The sequence below is a fragment of the Artemia sp. Qi Xiang Cuo genome, chromosome 6, assembly GCF_049724085.1.
Source record: "Artemia sp. Qi Xiang Cuo chromosome 6, ASM4972408v1, whole genome shotgun sequence".
NCBI classification, from domain to species: Eukaryota; Metazoa; Arthropoda; class Branchiopoda; order Anostraca; family Artemiidae; genus Artemia; species Artemia sp. Qi Xiang Cuo.
Window position 1 is genome coordinate 22,014,419 of NC_142799.1, and position 21,838 is coordinate 22,036,256.

The 21,838-nt window shown below is 34.7% G+C and overlaps 1 protein-coding gene across 3 annotated transcripts in view; it reads left to right on the forward strand.

The window, feature by feature from the left end:
• Positions 1–10,254: 10,254 nt before the first annotated feature.
• Positions 10,255–21,838, forward strand: part of LOC148950981 (uncharacterized) — a 226,722-nt gene continuing 215,138 nt past the window's right edge. Inside the window, exons 1-2 of one of the 3 annotated variants that reach the window (XM_089090082.1) lie at positions 10,255–10,340; positions 18,142–19,093. In XM_089090082.1, the coding sequence (XP_088946208.1) occupies positions 18,267–19,093 (827 nt within the window). In that variant the 5' untranslated portion in view covers positions 10,255–10,340; positions 18,142–18,266. Of the gene's footprint in view, positions 10,341–18,048; positions 19,094–21,838 lie in introns of all 3 variants that reach the window. The other 2 variants (XM_089090083.1, XM_089090084.1) reach the window with 2 other exon arrangements.

The following is a 21,838-nucleotide window of genomic DNA, read 5'->3' on the forward strand; positions in this document are numbered from 1 at the left end:
ATGAAAATACTGAAAAAACACAACAAAGCGAATATAACCAAAGAAAAAACCAAAAACTTAAAAGATGAATAAAATTCAATAAGAGCCAAAAAATTGTTTTTAATTCTTATAATTTTTGGCTTTTATTGAATTTTATTCATCTTTTAAGTTTTTGGTTTTTTCTTTGGTTTTTGGTTCTTTTCACATTGATTTTCCGCGTTTTTTTTTGTTGTTTTTTTCTTCGGCACTTTCCTTGGATATATTATTTCGTTTCGCGCTGAAGAGGAGAGGCGTTTTTCCTCTAGAAGTATTAACTTTGTTGTGTTTTTTCAGTATTTTAATTTGGCCTTTCAAAACCCCGTTTTTGCTCGTTTTTATTTCTTTATGTAGTATCAAAAGAGCATCAGAAATTAATAATAAAATTTGAAGCAGAGCTTATCCAATAAAAGTTCGGAGTTTATAAAAAACTGAAAGAACGAGGTTTGCACGAGACAACCGCTACACTACTTATAGTGCTAGTGTAAGAAGCGTTTTGACTTCTTTAATCCTAATTAGTAACGGTAACCTGTCATTGTCTGTGGTGCTATTGGTCTTAGGTGTATTAGGAGCCAAAGTGGCAAAGAATAAAAGATCCGATTTTTCTTCTTGTCCATTTCTAGTCTTGACTGAATTAATTTAAATAAAATCAATTTAACTTCGAAAACTCGCATTTTGATAGTTAGGACTTAAATACTTTTATAGTTGGCTAGAAGTACTTTTATAGTAGGCTAGCCGTTTATACAGTTAATATTGGCAGTACGATTGGCTAAAGACTTCGAGGTAAGTTTCAAGGCTAAAATTTTCGTCAAAACGGATAGAAGGTTCTAGCCTACTTCCCGCTACTTATTTTTTGGTAAAGGCAGTTTGATTTTAATAATAAATTGAAGAGAGAGAGAGAGAGAGAGATCAATAGAAAACAAGCAAGAGAGGGAAAAAAAGAGAAGGAAGCGGAAAAAATTGGAATAGAACAGTCAACTAACCTTTCTATTAGTATGGTTGTATTTGTAGTAGAACAATTTGAAGTATCATCTTTAGGGATTGGATAGGAAGTGACATTAATCCAATGCCGCTAAAGAGCTCACAACTATCAATTTGTATTTTGGGAAGGGAAGTAGGCTTTGAGATGTTTGAAAGAAAGTTTCCCCAAAAGTTTTTGAAATTTGGAACTTGTATTTTTTATATGTAGTGCCAGGAATCTTGATAATTATTTTTTGTTTGGAGTTTTTCATGAAGCTTTACTTTCGTTTGTTAATTCAACGGTTAATTCGAAAATTCCATCGATTCACATTTTCGGTTGCTTACTAAGTCTACTCTGTTGCTGGTGGAAAGCTAGCGATAATAGGTATCAAGTAGTGTGTCCCTAGTATATGTTCAGAGGTAGTAGGTTCAAACTCTGAAAGTCAAGGACTTGCTTTATTCTCAACTACTTACTATGATATAGAAAACTGGAAATAAAGATACTAAATTTATTCCAAACTACAACAGATTGCAAACTACAGATAACCCCAACATGAACAAGACTCCTCTAGACAACCACGGTATAGTTAAGGGAACTATATCTGCAGCTCCGTTAACTGCAACTGCATCCTACAGTTCCCGGAGATTCCAGGCCGCTGACCACGGAAAAAAATAGCTGTGAAAGCAGTTGTGTTGATTCGCAACACAATGACTATCAACAGAAAACACAGAGCTGCGATTGTTGGGAATTATTTATGCTTTAAGCGAAGCTTCTTATAAAGCTCCTACTAAATAAGAGCTCGTGTGTTTCTGACTATATATATGACTTATTTGTTTATTTTATGCTGGTTCCAATTCTTTGGAATTGGAACCGCTACGGAGTTGAGTGCTGACTGCAAAGGAATATTCGTGTTGCCAACTGCCAGCTATTTTAATTTTTTTTTCTTCTAGTTTTCTTATCAAATTCTACCAAGCCCATTCGTTCCCAGCGGCCTCAAATCACGAGAATTCAGTTGGAAGCCATTTTTGATTTTCAAAATCTAGGGGGGGGGGGCAAACTTGTTATAATTTTTATGAAAAAACAAAAAGGGCACATTTCGAAGAAGACCCCCCCCCAAATAAAAAGGGCCAGGCAGCTCGACGGTTGATTAGACATTGTGTTAGGTTGCCGAAAATACCTCCAACTTGGCCACCAAAGCCTATTTCACAAATGGTTTTAAAATATTATAAAACACCCTTTTTTTAATCCTTGCAATGTTATAATTGGGTAATGAGACACTTTCGTAAACAGTTATGGCATGATAGTCCATAACCTATTGAGACATGAACCCCTAGATTTGTTTTGCCCCCCTTTCTAGGTTTTGAAAAATACCGTTCTTTGGTGTCTTCATTGATAAAAAACGAAAAACAACAAAATTCCCCTAAATTTTCGAAACAAATATCTTGGATATCCTGATATAAAAAGTGAAAAAAGTCATTCGTCCTCCCCCCACTCCGCACATTTCTGTTAATTGCACCTATGGTTCTACAACTAACCAAACATGCATAAACAATGCATCCCTTTAAGACGCATTGTCACCTATAAGCAAGCGCCAACTTCTAATATTTACAGACATAGTTATGTACTGCTTTTAAGTGTTTGCATAACTCCAAAAATTCCTATTTGAAATAAACTACAGATCCATTAGACAATCTTAAAAACGCTGATATTTCTGAAAATAGAATAGGAGGCAGCTTTGGAATAGCTGTGCACATAAAAACATTAATGTTGAAAAACCCGAGTATATATAAAAAAAAAAATTAGCAAATTATTGAAATATCGACAAAAGGACATTCACTTGTTCGATACTAAAAACTTAACAATATTCATTATGATTAAAATACTAAAATATTAAAAATAAATTTTGACCTCCACCTAATTTTCGTGAATTGACGCCGCTGATTCCGGATAGTGTGAATGAACATTTTATTGTCCGTCTTAGCCTAGAGTCTTTTTGAGATAATGAAGGTATAGATGGGGCCTTGAGGCCCACTCCCCGCATCCTAAATTTTTCCAAAATTTGGGGCGTTTCATATTCATATTATTGAAAAAAATTGTCTTATTTGGAATGATCAAACCTGTGTTTTAAAGGATAAGGAGGGGAATGTAAAAATCAAAGAGTTCGTGGTAACGAACCGTAAGTAAGGAGTGACTCGGCCAAATAGTTGCCAAAACTCTAAAAAACTGAATTATGATAACAATAGATACATCAAAAGAATTTACTTTTGCGCTGATACCAAATATACCAAATTCATTGAGTTTAATATTACCGATTAAAAGTTGCGAGTCTGAGAAAATTTGCGTGATTTTCGAAACCCTCAAAAAGTCAAGGAATCTTAATGAAACTTGAACTATTAGAGTCAGCATATCAGCCAAAATTTGGAATTTTGTATTCTTTTGCCAGATTTGCCAGATCACGGATGTTTTTTTTTTTTTTTTTTTTTTTTTTTTTTTTTCGTGAATGATCGTATGAAACCAATAGTCCTAGAAGATCGGGAGAAGGCTCATTAGAACGAAATTATAAGTTCTAGTGCCATTTTGAAGTAACCAAAAAGATTGGAGGGCCACTAACCCCCTCCCATTCCTATTTTTTCCAAAAGTCATCCAATCAGAATTCTGATATTGCTCTTTGGTTCAGCATAGTTGAAAGATCCAATAACAATACTTTTGGGAATGATATGACCCCCCCCCCCGCCACAGACCCCGAGGAAAAGGCTTAAAGTTATGAAATTTGCCCATTGTTACATATGGCATCTAACAGTTCGTGGTAACGAAATGTAAGTAAGGAGCGACCCGGCTCAATAGTAACCGAATATATATATATATATATATATATATATATATATATATATATATATATATATATATATATATATTTGTTCTTTAATCTGCATTTATTTTTGTAATACTGCGGGTTATAAATAAAGTTATTTATTTACTAGATGCGTGTTAATTAGTTTTTTTCATCTGTGGTAATCATATCAAGCCAATGGTTCTGAGATATCGGGAGAAGGCTCATTTGAAAGAACAATTAAATGTTTAAGTGCCAGAAATAGATTGGATCAACCAAAAAGATTGGAGAGCAAATAGCCTCCCAAGCCCATTTTCTTCCCAAAATCGTTATAAAATTTGGCCACTGTTTACCTATAGTATTTTTATTGCGTAGCATACGAATATTTTTCAGGGGAGGGGGTGATTTTGTGCTTGGGTTGAGTTTCCATGGGGATAATTATCTGTTTGGAAGGGAATTTCAAGGGAGGAACCTTCCAGGGGAAATTTTACACTGGAAAGATTTGACAGAATTCCTGTACAAAATGGTTTCTATTTGTCTTACTGTCTTTTTGGCTACTCAACTTTGCATGTGAGGATGTCCGGGAGAATTGTCATGGGGAAAATTTCAGCAAGTTTGAAATTCTAGGAAATGGTTTCGACGGAAAGGGGGATATCCGGGGTGATCTTAAAAACGATTAGAACTTAAAGTCTGTTTTAAACGAATTATGCTATGAAAAATCCTTGTGGCTGAATATTCTACAAGAAACTTTTCGGAGGAGGGAGGAGGTTTTAGCGATGGAATTATCCGGAAGGAATTTTTTTTGGGGGGGGGGGATGTTTTTTACATGCAAGGAACTTTTTTACGTGTGAGGAATTTTTTTAAGAACGGCTTCTAAAACACGAGGGCTGTTAATTACAATAGGAAGCTTTTTTATAAGCTCTAAAACTTTAGCATGAAAAGCAAGGTAATGAGGAAGAGCCAACCCCTTCATTTGTGGAATAATTTCTGTTCGTTATGAGTTTTAATGTTGCTCCTTAATTTCAGTTGAAATATCTTGTTTTTTTTATTTAAATTATAGTGAAGCAAGTGTATGGGTTGGAGAAAGTATTTTCTACCGCAAAGTGACCAAAATTTTTGAAACAAGTTATCAAAAAATGCAATTGTCCTGGTATTTGCATCCCTTTGAAAATCTATCCAAAAAAGCAAATACTCAAAGAAAGTATTATTCAGCAAAGGGTCTACGTTTCTTTGAAATTCAGAATTAGAGACATTTCATTTTACTTATTTGCCAAATGAATCAATTGAATCAATGAGTGAATTCAGTAGATGGCCTAGAGAAATATTTTCTGGCAAGAAGTGTCGTCAAAATATGCAAACCACCCTCAAACCTTGTTTTTTTTTTCTTTTAGTTTGTTTCTCACATACATTTGGTTGTTTAAAACAGCATTTTAAAAGGCTGTTTTAAGCTGCGAGGCAACAAAAATATTTTGGATTGTTGGCAGTAAAAAGTGTCTTTTTCCCGTACATTTTTATCCTATCATACTTTTGTTTAAGATGGCTTCTGATTATCAGAATGGGGTAGGGGGGCAAAGCATAGTCTAGAGAGGGAGATTGCCCCATCTCAAAACAACTATAGGCTGTGCTTAAGCGCTAGTGATTTTGAACTGACTGCATAAATTGATGACGAAAATTATTTTATTATCGAAATGTCTCTGATAATTAGTATGCTTTTCTGGGAAGTTCGACAAGATGCTGTATAAACCTAATTGCGCATTTTTCGGAAAAAGAGCAGGAAATTGGAAGAAAACAACCATAAAAAAAGATGGCCGTGTTTGCGTGCACAGAAAATTTTTTGCCCTTTTATTAGAAAAACTGTTCGTTTTTGGCGTAGAAAGTGGTGCAAAACTACCGTGCGATTTCTAAAAGTGTTACTTTTAGAGAAAAGTACTACCCGTGGCAATCTTGACAAGAAGTTAATGAGAGACTAAAAGCTAATATTTTCAGATTGGAGACCCATTTATTTTCTGGACTCAAAACGATGAAATCTTTCTGGAACTGCCATATATCGCTCTGAGGCATCTTAGCGTACTTAGGCCTAATACTACTGTATCGAGCGATCCAGGATTTTTGATCGCTGATTATTTCACGCGAAAACAGTATGCCTGGACAATGTCCAAAACGCTAGAAACGTGCATGTTTTTAAATGATAAACTTTTAGACTTGAAAAAATGATGCTATTATTATCTATGTGGTAATAAACCAATACTTTCTTTAAACTTCAAGTGTTATAAAAACAGCTATTTTTTGAACGAAGATAGTTGTTATCTGTTTTACCAAAAAATAGAACAGAAACAGGTCTTCTGCTTTAGGTTAACGTGTTTTGTTTCTGTTCTATTTCATTCAAGCCCTGTTTATTTTTTTCCATTTCTTCCGAAACACAGAACAGTGCACATGCCCCTTTGTTGGTAATTACGGGTTTAGGATATCTACAATTCCTACATTATGGCGAGAATTGAAGGCAGTTGGGTTGGGCACACTCTTATGATTTAAGAGCGCTTCAAAAATTACAATAAAAACTTGAAAAAAAACTAGTCAGCAGATTGATTTCTTCAAGCCATTAATGGAACTTCTTGGCTATATATACAATTTTACGTAAAAAGGTTGCTAATAAACAAATGCAAAGCAAAGATAATTTTAAAACTTATATTATTAAGTTACTGAATATTTTCTAATTAATATTAAATATCAAATATTTTTTTACAATCTAAAATATATTTTAAATTGTTTAAGAATATATTAATTGTATATAACAGTCAAAACAATTTTTTTCAGTTTAAAATGCAAGCAGGTGACGCGTCCTTATTTTCCACATTTGCAATTAAACCTTCCACAAATTCGACTGATTTATGCATAATAAAGTATAATAAATTTGTGGAATAAGATACGTGTATAAGACGGCTTCAGCCCTTTAAAAGAAACAGATTTTCTATTCATTTGAATAATATTACCCCTCCCCATTCATTCGAAATTATATATTAAAGTTAATCCTAAAAATCATAGCACAAAAACATTGCTGATATTTTTGCTGAATACATGTTTTGTGCAAATTTCTAATTACAATTGGCCATTAGAATTCTTAGGCAGTAAACCTTAAAATAAGTTTACAAATAGGACTAGTTTTATCTAATGATAAACTATGTCAGTAAAAAACGAATAAGATTAGCTTCAAACTTTTCCAAAAAAAATGAATATTGTTTAAAGAAAATTAAAAGCATATTAGGCCCATGACCCATGCCTAGTAATGACGGGTTTCGGAAATATACAATGCCTACACTGAAGCGAAAGTCGAAGACAGTTATACGCACTAATCGGGGTTACCAACTGCCGACGTCAAAAAGAGTGCAAATCAAGGCCAAAAAAGATTGCAAGCTGTTAAAGGCGGGCGTAAGTAAAAAAATATGCAGCCCTTTTCACGGTTCTAACCATTTTCACGCCATTTACACATAATTATCAGTGTATTTAAAATAAAGTTAGGAATTCAACCTCTAAATAATAAGCTATGAAAGGAGCACTTATCAAAAGGACTTATAGTTGAGTTATCAATACTAAATGAGCCGTTCAGAAACCAGCCTCATGAAGTTTCCTTTCGTTTCAGACCTTAGCACTAAGAAATATGATTGGCTTTCAACTTGAAGTGCTACAGAGATATTACCTAAATCTAAAGACTGATCCAAAAAAATAACGAGAAAAATCTACTTTAAACAGAACAGTGAATATTTCCTAGAAGCTGATTCGATCCCGTCCGTTTAAAATGTATTTAAAAGTATTCGTCAATCAGTTCGTGGTAACGAACTGTAAGTATGGAGCTTCGCTGCTGAATAGTAACCGAAACTCTAAGAAACTGAGTCTTGATAACAATATATTCATAAAAAAAAAAATCAAATTTTGATGCTTGTTCAAAATATATAACACTTGCCAAATTTAACACCGCCAAAACATCAAGTGATCTTAATGAAAATCACTCCATCAGATTCAGCATACTAGAGAACCCTACTGTAAAGGTTTCAAGCTCCTATGTACGAAAATGTCGAATTTTGCGTTTTTTGCCGGAAGAAAGATCACGGATGCGTGTTTATTTGTTTTTTCTTCTTCTTTTTTCAGGGGTGATCATATCGAACCAGTGGTAGCAGAAGAAAGGGAGAGGACTCAATTGATCGGAAATCAAAAATTATAGTGCCCCTTTTAAGTGAACAAAAATATTGGAGGGCAGCTAGCTCTCACGCTCATTTTATTCCCAAATTCACCTGATCAAAATTTTGAGATAGCCATTTGTTCAGCATAGTCACAAAACCTAATAACTATGTCTTTGAAGATGACTTCCACTGCCCCCAGAGGAGGGCTGCAACCTATGAACTTTGTTAATGGGAAGTAAACAGACGTTTTCAGGGGGGATTTATCTTATGGGGGTGGGGGGTGGGTTACGTTGGAGGATCTTTCAATGGAGAAATTCCTCATGAAGGAAGGGAATTATCCATGGAGGGGGAGCCAGATTTCCCAGCATTATTTGAATAACAATAAGAAATTAAATAAAAAAAGTTTTTTCAACTGCAAGTAAAGAGAAACATTAAAACTTAAAACGAAAAGAAATTATTACGTATATGAGGGCTGTCACCCTTTGTCAATACCTTGCTCTTTACGCTAAAGTTTTTTTTACTACTTTCAAATGAACTATTTATTCTAATTAAACAGCTTTTGCAATTCAGGAGTAATTCTTAAAGAATTGGGACAAAATTCGTACCTTAGCATAAAGGTTTTTCAACTGAAAGTAAGGAGCAACATCAAAACTTAAAACGAACAGAAATTATTAAGTAGATGATTGAGTTCGCCCCCTAGTCAATAGCTCGCTCTTTAAGCCAAAGATTTTTAAGTACTTTCGTATGAGCTATTTATTCTAATTAACGGCCTTAGTGATTAAGGGGTAATTTTTAAAGAATTGGAACAAAATTCGAACTTTAGCGTAAAGAGCGAGGAATTGACTAAAAGGCGAGCCCCCTAATATACGTATTAAAAATATATGGATATAGAAGTTCGTTAAGTAAGTTAATTCGTAAGTTACGTATATTTGTTACTAATAAAAATGTTCGTAAATAAAATTAAACAACTTTCGAGAAAGCCATTTAACCAAATAAAAGTAAAATCAATATGCAATTTTTTTTTAAATATTCATGTACGGTGAGCCAAAATCAAAACCTCCATTAATTCAAAAACGTATCAAAAATTAAATATAAAAACAAGTTTTTTAACTGAAAGTAAGGAGCAACACTATAACTTAAAACGAACAGAAATTATTCCATATATGAAAGTGGCTGTCCCCTCCTCAACGCCTCGCTCTATACGCTAAAGGGAGGCTCTTTCACACAACTTTATTTTTTAAAACAATAAACAACTTTAGAGTAAAGAGCAAGGCGTTGAGGAGGGGACAGCCCCTTTCATATACGGAATAATTTCTGTTCGTTTTAAGTTTTAATGTTGCTCCTTACTTTCAGTTAAAAAAAACTTGTTATTTGTTTAATCTACATATAGTATCCATTATTATATATAGATACATATAGTATCTATTATTGAAGAGTATACATACTTTTTTCGGGAGGAAGAATTTTTTTTAGGGTAATTTTCCACTGCGAAAATTTTCATTGGGTAGGTAAGTTTCCTGGGGTGAAATTTCCAGAGAAAACTTCACACGAGGGGAGTTTGCCAGAATTCCTATATATAATTCTTTTTGTCTGTCTTGCTTTCATGGCGACTAAATTTTACATGTGCAGGTGTTCCGGGGAAAATTTTCAGCGGGGTTGGAATTGTTTGTGTGATTTTTTCTTGTGAGGAATTCTCCATGGAAAAATTTTTCGAGGTTTCCACTGGAGAAACTTTCCTTTGGAGAGGAGGAAAACTTCTCGGAAAAATGTTTCACAGAGGGGGGATTTTCGGCATGATTTGAAAAACCATAACAAACTAAATGAAAAGTAGGTCTTTCTTTCAGATGGAAGTAGGCAAAGGAGAATTTTCCAGGGAGAATTGTCCGCAGGAAATTTTTCGGGGAAATTTCAGCGAGGATGGTATTTTCCTTGCGGATTTCACGCGGGAAGAACTTTCCATGGAGGAATTTTTCCTGTCGGAGAAAAGATCTAATCAAAATAATATTAATCAATACAAAAAATAATTATATATAATTAATAAGTGTATTTTTAGGGATAATTATCGTTCAGGAATGATCAAAGTGTTATTATATAAAAATTAAGCTTTAATAAAAAATCGGCACAATAGCTATCCCCATTAAGACAAAAAGTGTTTTATTAGAGGATGCGTTACTCAGGAACTTCGATGACCGTTCCATTCCTTCCGCGCTCTTTGGCTACAAGTCAGTTTATTCTTGGACATCTTTTTGCAACCTGTTGCCAGTATATTGTTAGTTTATCCATAACCTTTTGTGATAGACCACGTTTCAGGCTATTTTGATTGTAAATGGCTTAAGCTGTATAGCGATTAAGGGTTCTTGTAAGTAAAAAGTGTATAATGGCCAGTTCTTCAGTATCGAAAGGCTAATTAAGTGCTTTCAGTAATCGTTATTCACTCAAACTAATTATTTTTTGTTTGTGATTTATTGTTCATGATTGTTAATAAAGATTGCTTAATATTAGTAAATCATTGCTAATTAAATTTACTGATATTTGCATTTAGATTTATCGATCTCGGCTGATTTATATGAACATTTCTTGAAAGTTCTTTACTCAAAGCTACAACACTGTGTAGTATCGATGGCTTACTGTTTTCGATATGATTACAAAGTTCAAATGAAAATAATAAATCGCTTTATTTTTATATACAGCTCATAAATCCATGCTAAGCTTAGAGTCATTCTTAGGGTTGGTGGTGCCCGGGGCAAAATTAATTACAGCACCTTCTCCCGGCTCAAATATAAGAAAAAAAGGCCGAATCAAAGTGAAAAAATTTATCAATTTAGGCATCTTCCAGTCGTGGAGCCCTTCCAAATGCGGGGCCCTGAGAAGCTGACCCGGTCCCCCCCCCCCCTTGAAAGGCTTTGAAGGTTATTCAAAAGCCTGAAGTATAGTTCAACATATTTTTTGGGAGATACAGAAAGAATAATAGTTGAAATTCGAAATTTCCAACTTGGTGTTTTTGGGGCGATATAAAACGGTAAAATATACAGACAATGTAAGAAATTACAGGGAAAATTTTGAAATGCTTATAGATTCTTAGTATTAAAATGAGTTCATTTTAAAGGGTTACATCTTTCTTTTGATTCTAGCATTGCCCACTGTTTACTGTTATTAAGCATTCAAAGACTTTAAGGAGGCTTTGTTCTAGAGAGCTACTCTAAACAAAATACAAATGGTCTTAGAAAGTCTTAGAAGGTCTTAGAAAGGTCTTAGAAAGTCTTTCACAGATAATTTTTTTTTTCATTTTGTCATTTGACAGGGCGGTTGGAGGGGTGCTAAAATTCAAAGAAAACTTCGTGACTACTAAGTTTTCTGGAAATTTATCATTTTTCCACATAGTTTTAGAAATTTAAAGCATTAGTGAGAGGGTCTCTCTTAAATGAATTTTCTTATTTTAATCTCAATTTGACATTTGAATTCTTCAATTAGCCAAGATATTAGTACAAAAATTCGGTGTATTTTTCACAATAATTTTTTTATGTTGTTTCCGTAGATCTCGATTTTTCTTTTTAGGTTTTTCTTTACTAATGAAATTGATGTCTTGGAAAAAAACTTGAATCTCACGGGTGTCTAACTTAATTGGTGTATTTATAAACTAGAAAGAAAGAATTACAAATTCACCGTCAATTAGTCATTTCATTACGTTTGCTCGGTTAAAATACTAGCATGCAATAGGGACCAATTGCGTACTACCATTTTAACCTAAATAAATCAATGACAGAAAATTAGGAATACATCACAAGAAGATGTTATAAGTTTCTTTAGCTCTTCCATATTTCGGAAGCATAATGAGCTCTTTCTTAGAACTCAACGAGTTGAAGGGAACTGCCTTCTTCCCCTGTTGTCTGTTGTCAGTTCCGGAAGAAAGACTTTTTAATTTCAAAGGCTTTATTTCCCGTTTCTGGAAAAATTTATAGATTTTCTTGAAAATTTCTGGAAAAAAATTTATAGAAATCCTCATTAAATCGCTTGCTCGATCGATTGATTAAAACCGTCAATATAGTAATGGTGATTAAAAGGTTTTTGGCTCTTTAGAAGTTTTTTCTTTTGCTCTTTTTTTCTCTTTTTTGCAGAGGAGTAACTGGAATCTATTTAGTCTATTTAATTTATTTAGTGGTACTTACCTATTAACGCCACCGCAGCAGAAGTTGCTCTAACATTGATATTAGCTATGAAATAGACATACGTGAAATGAAAAAGAGCTTGAAACCCCAAAATTAAGTTAAAACAGTTTTTGTGTAAATTTAGATAGGTTTATACCTGTCTGTAAGAAACACACATACCTTTAGAATCAGAATTTTATCCCGGATCCAAGTAAAACATTCATTTGCGTCAAAAATGAACTTTGCCCCCCACCACCTTCTAATGTCCAAATATTTACCCTGAATCGTATATACAATGAATTTTCCACTGTTTGGCAAACCGTTAAATGAATTTGTTTTTAGTGTCCTATTCAATAAAAATAAAATGAACTGGTAAAAAAAGAAAAAACTCGTCACAAGAGCATCTTATCAAATAGTTTGTGATAAAAAAAAACTGGAAGTAAAAAGTGACTTGTACGAATATTCACCAAAACTAAAACTGGAAATCTCAGGACAATTATTACACCGGCATTATTTGCTTTTTATGCTGCCTCTAAATATATAAAATTCTTTCAGTTTATAGTTACATTTGTTACCCACCTAAAACCAAAAATCTGAAAAAGTTTACCTAATTTTGAAAAAAGGAAAAACACCCCCAAAAAAGCAAGCGATCTTATTGAAAATCCCTTTATTAGATACATCAAACAGTTCGTGGTAACGAACTGTAAGTAAGGAGCGACCCGGCTCAATGGTAACCGAAACTCTAGAAAACGGTTTATTGATACCATTAGATATATCAAAAGAATCAGATTTTAATGCTGATTTCAAATATATAACTTTCATCAAGTTTAGTGCTACCCATAAAAAGTTACGCGCCTGAGAATATTTGGCTGATTTTCAAAAAAGGGTGATAGGCTCCTTACAAATTAGAGAACCCTAATGAAAGTTACACCATCATATTCAGTTCATGAGAGAGCTCAACTGGAGAGTTTCCAAACCCCTCTCTAGAAAAATGCGGACTTTTACATTTTTTGCCAAAAGAAATATCATGGGGACGGGTTCGTTTGTTTGTTTGTTTTTTTTTTTTTTTGTTTTTTTTTCAAGGAGTGATCGTATCGACCCAGTGGTCCTATAATATCTTGGGAGGGCTCATTGGAACGGAAATTAAAAGTTCTAGCGCCCTTTTTAAGTGGCCAAAAAAAATGGAGGGTAACTAGGCCCCCTCCCACGCTCATTTTTTTCCCAAAGTCATCCGATCAAAATTTTGAGATAGCCATTTTGTTCAGCATGGTCAAAAATATGATAAATATGTCTTTTAGGATGACTTAATCCCCCGAAGTTCCCAGAAGGAGGGCTAAAAGTTATGAACTTTACCCAATGTTAACATATAGTATTGGTTATGGGTATTTATACATATGTTTTCTGGTGGTTTTTTTTGTGTTGGGGGTTGGGTGGGGTGGGTCGGGGATTATATTGGAGGATCTGTTCATGATGGAAGTTTTCATGGGGGAAGGGAAATTGCCATGAAGGGGGCACCAGACTTGCCAGCATTATTTATTGGTTATTGGGAAGTATACAAACATTTTCAGGAATGATTTTTTCTGGAGGGGGGGCTAGAGGAGGGAGTTACTCTGGAGAATATTTCCTTGGAGGATGTTTCCTTGGGGTAAGGGAAATTGCTATGAAGGGGGCGCCGGATTTCCAAGCATTATTTAAGAAACGATCAGAAATTAAATAAAAAAAAACAAGTAATTTCAACTGAAATGTAAGAAGGAATATTAAAACTTAAAACGAACAGAAATTATAACGTATGTGAGGGGGTTCTCCCCCAAGTCAATACCTCACTCTTTACGCTACAGTTTTTTTTTAGTGCTTTCAAAAGAGCTATCTATTCTAATTAACCGGCTTTTGTTTTTCTGTGTTTTCTTAATAAAATTTTTTAACTTTTAACGTAATGAGCGTGGTATTGACTAAGGGGAGAACCCCCTCATATACGTAATAACATATACGTAATAAAAAAAAACAATAAAAAAACAAGCGATACGGCTCAATAGTAATCGAAACTTTTAAAAACGAAATTTTGATGTTAATAAATGTATCAAAAGAATGTTTTTATAATGCTGATTCTAAATATATAAAATTTATTAAGTTTAGTATTACTCATCAAAGGCTACGAGCCTCAGAAACTTTACTCGATTTTTTAAAGAGGGGGGAAACATCCCCTACAAGTGAAAGAACTTTAATGAAAATCACGCCGTCAGATTCAGAGTATCAGTAAACCCTATTACATTGGTTTCAAGCTCATATCTGCAAAAATCTGCAACTTTGTATTTTTTGCCAGAAGACAAATATACGAATATAGAAGTTAGTTACGTAAGTTAATTTCTAAAGACATCCATTTAGCAAAAGAAAAGTAAAATTTTTATACAAATAAAAGCTGCATTAACTAAAAAACGATCAGAAATTAAATAAAAAAAAACAAGTTTTTTAAACTGAAAGTAAAGAGCGACATTAAAACGAACAGAAATTATTCCGTATATGAAAGGGGCTGTCCCCTCCTCAACGCCTCGCTCTTTACGCTAAAGTTTGACTCTGTCTCAAAACTTTATTTTTAAAACAATAAAACACTTTAGAGTAAAGAGCGAGGCGTTGAGGAGGGGACAGCCCCTTTCATATACGGAATAATTTCTGTTCGTTTTAAGTTTTAATGTCGCTCCTTACTTTCAGTTTAAAAAAAAACTTGTTTTTTTTTTATTTAATCATATCATAGATCAGCTGAGCAATGCCGAAGCGTTGGACGGATATTTTTTAACAATATCGACAGTTTTGAACTTGGTTATCAAACACCAAAATATTTAATGCCTTTAGACTCAACTGTTTATAAAAATGGGGTATAACACATTTTTTCCATGTTTTTTTCCTATTCTGCTCTTTTTCCGTTGGTTTCCTTATAGTTACTTTATAGTCCCGAATTTCTAGAGTGGCCATGGCCCCCCTTGCCGGAGCCCATGGCGATCATCATAAAACACTTAAATGAAACACTACATTAACCTAACAATAGTATTAAATACTTCGAAAAACGGTCACTAAAAAAACACACTTGGAAAAAAACACTTAAATGAAATATTATATTTACTTTATAGCCTACTGGGATTTTTTTTTTTTTTTTTTTTTTACCTTGCTATTCTTCTGTAATTTTTTAGTGGCTATATACCTAAAAGAATTGTTTTATGACTTCAAACTGTCCAAATACTTTGCCCCCGGTAAATACCTCACCCCCGGAAAATACCCCCCCCCCTCACAGAAAACAAGGCTTTCCAAATTTGAGAATTTTATGAGAATTTTAGTGGCTATATACCTAAAAGAATTGTTTTATGACTTCAAACTGTCCAAATACTTTTCCCCCGGTAAATACCTCACCCCCGGAAAATACCCCCCCCCCTTCCAGAGAAAAGAAGGCTTTCCAAATTAGAGAATTTTATTTGAGTTTTATTTTTTTTAATTTACGTAGGGGGAAGGAGTTTTGTTACTTGTGTATTATGGGCAACTCAGTCAAGTTTGCGCTGTGTAAAACTCAAGAACAAAACCGGTTTCTTCGTTACTTTTTTTCAGCTTAGCGCGAGACAAGAAAAAGACAAGTGACAGAATATGTGGGAAATATATAATTTGGGCTATATATTTGCACTTGGAAGGGGGGGGGATAAATTATTTGGATAGTTTGGAGCCAGAAAAAAATTCTTTCTAGGTATATGGCCACTAAAAAATTACAGAAGAATAGCGAGGTATCTGGAAATTTTGTTAACTAAAAAAAGAATAAGAAAAAAAAAAGTCCCAGTATAAAGTGAATGTAATGTTTCATTTAAGGGTTTTTTCCAAGTATTTTTAATGTTTTTTGTTTCAATGACTGTTTTTCAAGTATTAAATACTATTATTAGGTTAATGTAGTGTCTCATTTAAGTGTTTTATGATGAAAGAATAGAAAAACAAGTTTTTTCAACTGAAAGTAAGGAGCAACATTAAAAATTAAAACGAATAGAAATTACTAGATATATGGGGGGGTTCGCCCCTTAGTCAATACCTCGCTCTTCGCGCTAAAGTTCGAATTTTGTTCGAATCACAAATCTCTGAATCACAAAGGCTGTTTAGTTAGGCTACATAGCTCTTTTGAAAGTACTAAAAAAAAGCTTTAGCGTAAAGAGCGAGGTATTGACTAGGGGGCAAACCACCTCATATACGTAATAATTTCTCTCTTTTTAGGTTTTAATGCTGCTCCTTACTTTCAGTTGAAGAAACTTTTTTTTAAATTTAATTTCTGATTGTTTTTTAAATAATGCTGGGAAATCCAGCACCTCCCTCGCAAAAATCCTCCATGGAAAGATCTTCCCACGTAACCCCCTCCCCCACCCCCACACCAGAAAAAATCCTTCCTGAAAACGGCTGTACACTTCCCAATAATCAAGACTATTTGTAAAAAATGGGCAAAGTTAATAACTTTCAGCCCTTCCCCCGGGAACTGTAGGGGATTAAGTCATCCTCAAAAACATATTTATTAGATTTTCGACATTTTGAACAAAATGGTTATCTCAAAATTTTGATTGGGTGACTTCGGGGAAAAAATTAGCGTGGGAGGGGGCCACGTTGCACTCCAATTTTTGGGTCACTTAAAAAGGGCACTAGAACTTTTAATTTCCGTTTGAATGGGCCCTCTCACAATATTCTACGACTACTGGATCGATACGATCACCCCTGGGGAAAAAAGCAAATAAACACGCATCCGTAATCGTTCATCTGGCAAAAAATACAAAATTCCACATTTTGCAGACAGGAGCTTGAAAAATTTACAGTAGGGTTTTCTGTAATGATGAATCTTGTGATTTGATTTTCATTAAAATTCTATCACTTTTAGGGGGTGTTTTCCCCTTTTTTGGAAAATAAGGAAAATTTTTTCGGGCTCGTAACTTTTGATGAGTAAGACTAGACTTGATGAAACTTATATATTTGAAATCAGCATTAAGATTTGATTCTTTTGATGCATCTACTGGTATCAGGATTTCGTTTTTTATAGTTTCGGTTACTATTGAGCCGGGTCGCTCCTTACTTACAGTTCGTTACCGCGAACTGTCTGATCGATGATCAAAGTTTATGTTGTTTATGCCTTTCATTTATGTTATTTTACTGTGTTCATGGCCGTATTATGGCCGTATTTGGCTTTAAAATACACTTATTTGTCTATCTATCTAATATGCAGAATAATTTTACCAAACACATTTTGCATGCCGACCCGTTATACTTTACCCCTCCCCCCTAATATGCAAATATATAGCCCAAATCTATTTCTAGAATAAAGAAGAAACTAACGAAAAACCCGATGTGTTCTTGAATTTTACACTTCGTAAACTTGAGTCAGTGGCGCATAATAAATATTTACCAAAATTCCTTCCCCCTACGGAAATAAAAAAAAACTCAAATACAATTCTCAAATTTGGAAAACCTTATTTTCCGAGGGGGGGGGGGGTGCTTTCCGTGGGTGTATTTTCCAGGGGGCATTTTCCGCGGGGGTATTTTCCCGGGGGCGTATTTTCCGTGGGGGCGGGGGGTATTTTCCGGGTGGGTATTTTCCGGGGGGTATTTTCCGGGGGTTATTTTCCCGGGGGTAATTGCCGGGGGGTGGGGTACACGCTGGCCACCAGGAGCATATGCAGCTGTATTGACCTCAAGTGGCTTGGGCGAGTTTTTAGTGGTAATAGTAGAAACACACAGTCATGTACTATATACCTATGTAATAAGAATAATTCTTTTAATAATAAAATAAGTTCACCTCTTGGGTTTTTTGACTCCACTTTTACATTGTTGCTAATACAAATTCCAGTGGCTTATACTCGCTAGATTATTATTATTTTTTTTTTAAGTTAAGCACTAGTTTCCTTATCTCTCTTTTTTGAGCTATATTGAAAATTAATCTTTTAGTCCTTCCTCATTGAGTTGCACAGCTCTTGAAGCAGCCATTCACGGTCTGAACCAACAACTTTTTTTCAGATCCTCTGATTACATGTTAAAGAACATGCTTAAATTAGCATTCAACACAGACAATCCATAACCATAATATGGAAGACGATCCATTAACTGAAGTTAAGTGTAGTAATTAGAAAAAGTGCGGAAAAATGGAAATACAAAGAGGAGAAATTAACTCTAAAGCTGATAATTACGCTTATGATACCATTGATATGGCGGCATGGAACGATGAGCCAATACCATGTGAGAGTGGATGTGTTCTTGATTTAAGTGATATCTCGTTAAGTCTTCCTGAGCACGAGCCAGTGAACCGAAGAATAAGTAAAAGATGTAGTTTTGATGAAAGCTTAGACAGCTCAGATGTCAAAATCATGCGGCAAAATAGCTCTGGGCTGCCACCTCCATATCCTCATGAACATAGAAGAGTGTCACTGGATATGCATAGAAATAAACAGTGGCGAAATATAATGACGTCCCATTACGGGAACACCCTCAGTCCATTTGGCACACCTTATCAAACACCATTGCATAGTCCTATCGGCTCAGTTGTTCATAGTCCTATTGGCTCTCATCAAGCAAGCCCGTCTAATTCAGTTAGTCCATATTGCTCACAGTTGCCTAGTCCAAATCATTCAAGACCACCAAGTCCTGGTGGACAGAGTCCTCTCATTTCTAGATATAATACACCGGTGCATAGTGTTCCCTCTAGTCCAGCAGGACAGCGTCTGCTTCCTATCCCAGAGTTGAGAGTATCAAGTGGAATAGGAAGGAGAATCGATCAGTCTCCGCGCAGGGATATTGAATATGAGCGAGGGATAGATGAGGAACTTGAAATGATTCTCAAGATGCATCCATCCATTATTGAAGAAAGAGAAAAAATTAATGATGAACAAAGTGCGTCGCCTTTACCTTCTTTAGAGCCAGCAACGGATACGGCAGATATGCCAATTTGTAGCACGGCATCCCTAGATATTCGGTAAGTGAATTAGCAAGTAGTTTTACCCTATTTTCCTCAACGCTGTTTTTCTTTTGCAGGAATTATATTAAAACTGGTTATGGAATAGCGCCTTTGCGGGCCGAAACTTCCATTTCCAGTAGTTTGAATATTCCGAGCTAAGATTATAAACCTGTTGTTCCTCTCTGTGAGATGTCTATTACAAGAATTTCCCCGCCTGGATTGATATCAAAGCCAGATTAGTATGTCTTGTTACCAAAATAGGATACAATTTCCCCCTATATTTTTAAACGCTGATGTGTAGTAGTGCCGAAAGAGATCCAACCTTTTTAAACCCTTATTTTTTAGAACAAGAAATACCCCCCTTCTTGAGCCCCCTGCCATCTCCTCTTCATTTCTTAGCTATTTTTACATATTAATTAGAACCGAAACTTTACTTTTATGTACATTAGAACTAGAAACTCTATCTTGGTTGCGGCAACTCATTAAGCGGTTTATCAGTTCCTCCTCTATTTCTAAATTTCTAGTGTTTTCTCCAAATGTCCTTAAGAAAAAATAGGATTACCAAAATCTTCCCGAAAATGCCCTAGAATAAAAAATTTTTCTATATATATATATATATATATATATATATATATATATATATATATATATATATATATATATATATATATACGAGTATATATATATATATATATATATATATAAGTGGTAATGTGTAGTAGTACAGAGTGAAATCCAATTTTTTTTTCAACTATTAGAGCTAGACATTTTCCCCTTCTTTAGCTCCCCTCCCACCCCCTGTGAATTTCTGAGCTATTTTTGCACACCAGTTAAAACCGAAAATTTCACTGTTATGTACGTTAAAACTAGAAACTCTATCTGGATTTTGGTTGCGGCAACTCCTAAAGCGGTACATCAGTGCCTCCTCAATGTCTGAATTTCTCTGGGTTTCTCCGAATTTCCTTAAAAGAAAATTGGGATCTTCGGAATCTCCTCAAAATATACATTCGTAAGTAGACGAGCGTTAACACGAAATACAAATCTTTAATATTTGTTAACGTTGATTTTCAGGGAGATCTCAGAAAATCTGATTTTCTTTTGGGGTCATTTGGGCAAATCCCGAAAATTTTGGAAATTATGGAAGCACCTTGGTGTATTAAAACACACGAATTTTACAGAAGAGGGAAAATCAGAAGGCACAAAAAGCCTCGGAACAAGAGTCACAATAGTTACTAAGAAAATTAATATCCAAATTCGCAACAGTATTTAGAAACAGAGATTAGTGATAAAATTGAAAATATGGTCATAAGACTTGAATTAGTGAAAAGGAGGTCTTTACGAAAAAGCTCCATCTCCCAACAAATTATGCAAGTGACAATACTGCAAGAGCGGGTCCAGGATTTTTTTAGGGGGGGGGGGTTACTAATTTTCGACACGGTTTTCGACCAATTTTACTAATTTTTACAAAGGTTTTACTAATTTTCGACTCAGTCAAAAATTTCGGGGGGGGGAGTCAAAACGGGTACCGCCCCCACCCCCTTGCAATACTGGATATGACATTTCATTGAAAAAACATAAATGTATTAAGAACTAAATAAGACATGAAAACAGACCAGACCAATCGACAGAAATTGCATCGTTCAAACGAGTTGACAGCAAAACCAAAGTTATACAAGATAGCATTATGAATATGAGTGACCCAAGTTGATCAGTCTTTGTAAATGGCTTTGTGCAAGCGAACTAGTATGTCTTATATGTCGACTAATCCATACTAATTTAGTCCCTCTCTGTATGCGAGTAAGATAAAATAGGTGCTTGACTGACAATACATATAAAAAAAATCTTTTAACAAATGTGACCATAATCTATTAATTGTTTTATATTGTTTTTATCATGAAAAAGAAGGAACTCTTTTCAGGAGGAGGGGGGATTTAAATTGCTTTGTGCAAGCGAATTAGTGTGTCTTTTATGTCGATTAATCCATACTAATTTATTCCCACCCTGTGAGCGAGTAAATTGAAATAGATCCTTGAATAACATTACATAGACAAAATTTTCAAATAAAAATGTGACCGCGATCTATTAATTATTTTCTATTGTGTTTTATATGAAAAAGAAGAAACTCTTTCTAGGAGGGGGAGGGTGTTGGATAAATACAAATAAATACTGCGGTTACAAGATAAGTGACAATGAGAATCAATATATACAAGCCTATCGCGTAACCATGCCGAGGCCCGGCCTAAAAATTGGCTACATAGTTTTTTTTCTTCTTCTTGAAACTGGTAAATTGACATTTCTGGCCACAAGAACGATCTAAATAGGTCAAAACTTTAAGAAATATTTTGTGTTTTTCCCAGGGTGGCTGTATAAAACCTATGGTGAACCGTCATGACATCAAGAAAAGGCTCAAATTGTCTGCGGTTAGAAGATAAGCGACAATAAGAGTCCACATGTAAAAGTCTGCCACGTGCCAATTGTCGGGGGGATGTTTTCGTGGGGGAGGGGGTTCCGTGGAGTAAATTCTTCGAGGGGGTATTTTCGGCAGGAGAAGCCTTCTTCTGGGGGGATTTCCAGGAAAAATTTCCACAGAGGGGGGGATTTCCGACATGATTTAAAAAACGATAAGAAATTGACTAAAAAACAGCTTTTTCAATTGAAAGTAAGGAGAAACATAAAAACTTAAAACGAAAGGAACTCATTATGTATATAAGGGGGGCTACCCCCTCCTCAATGCGTCGTTCTTTACGCTAAAGTTTGAAATTT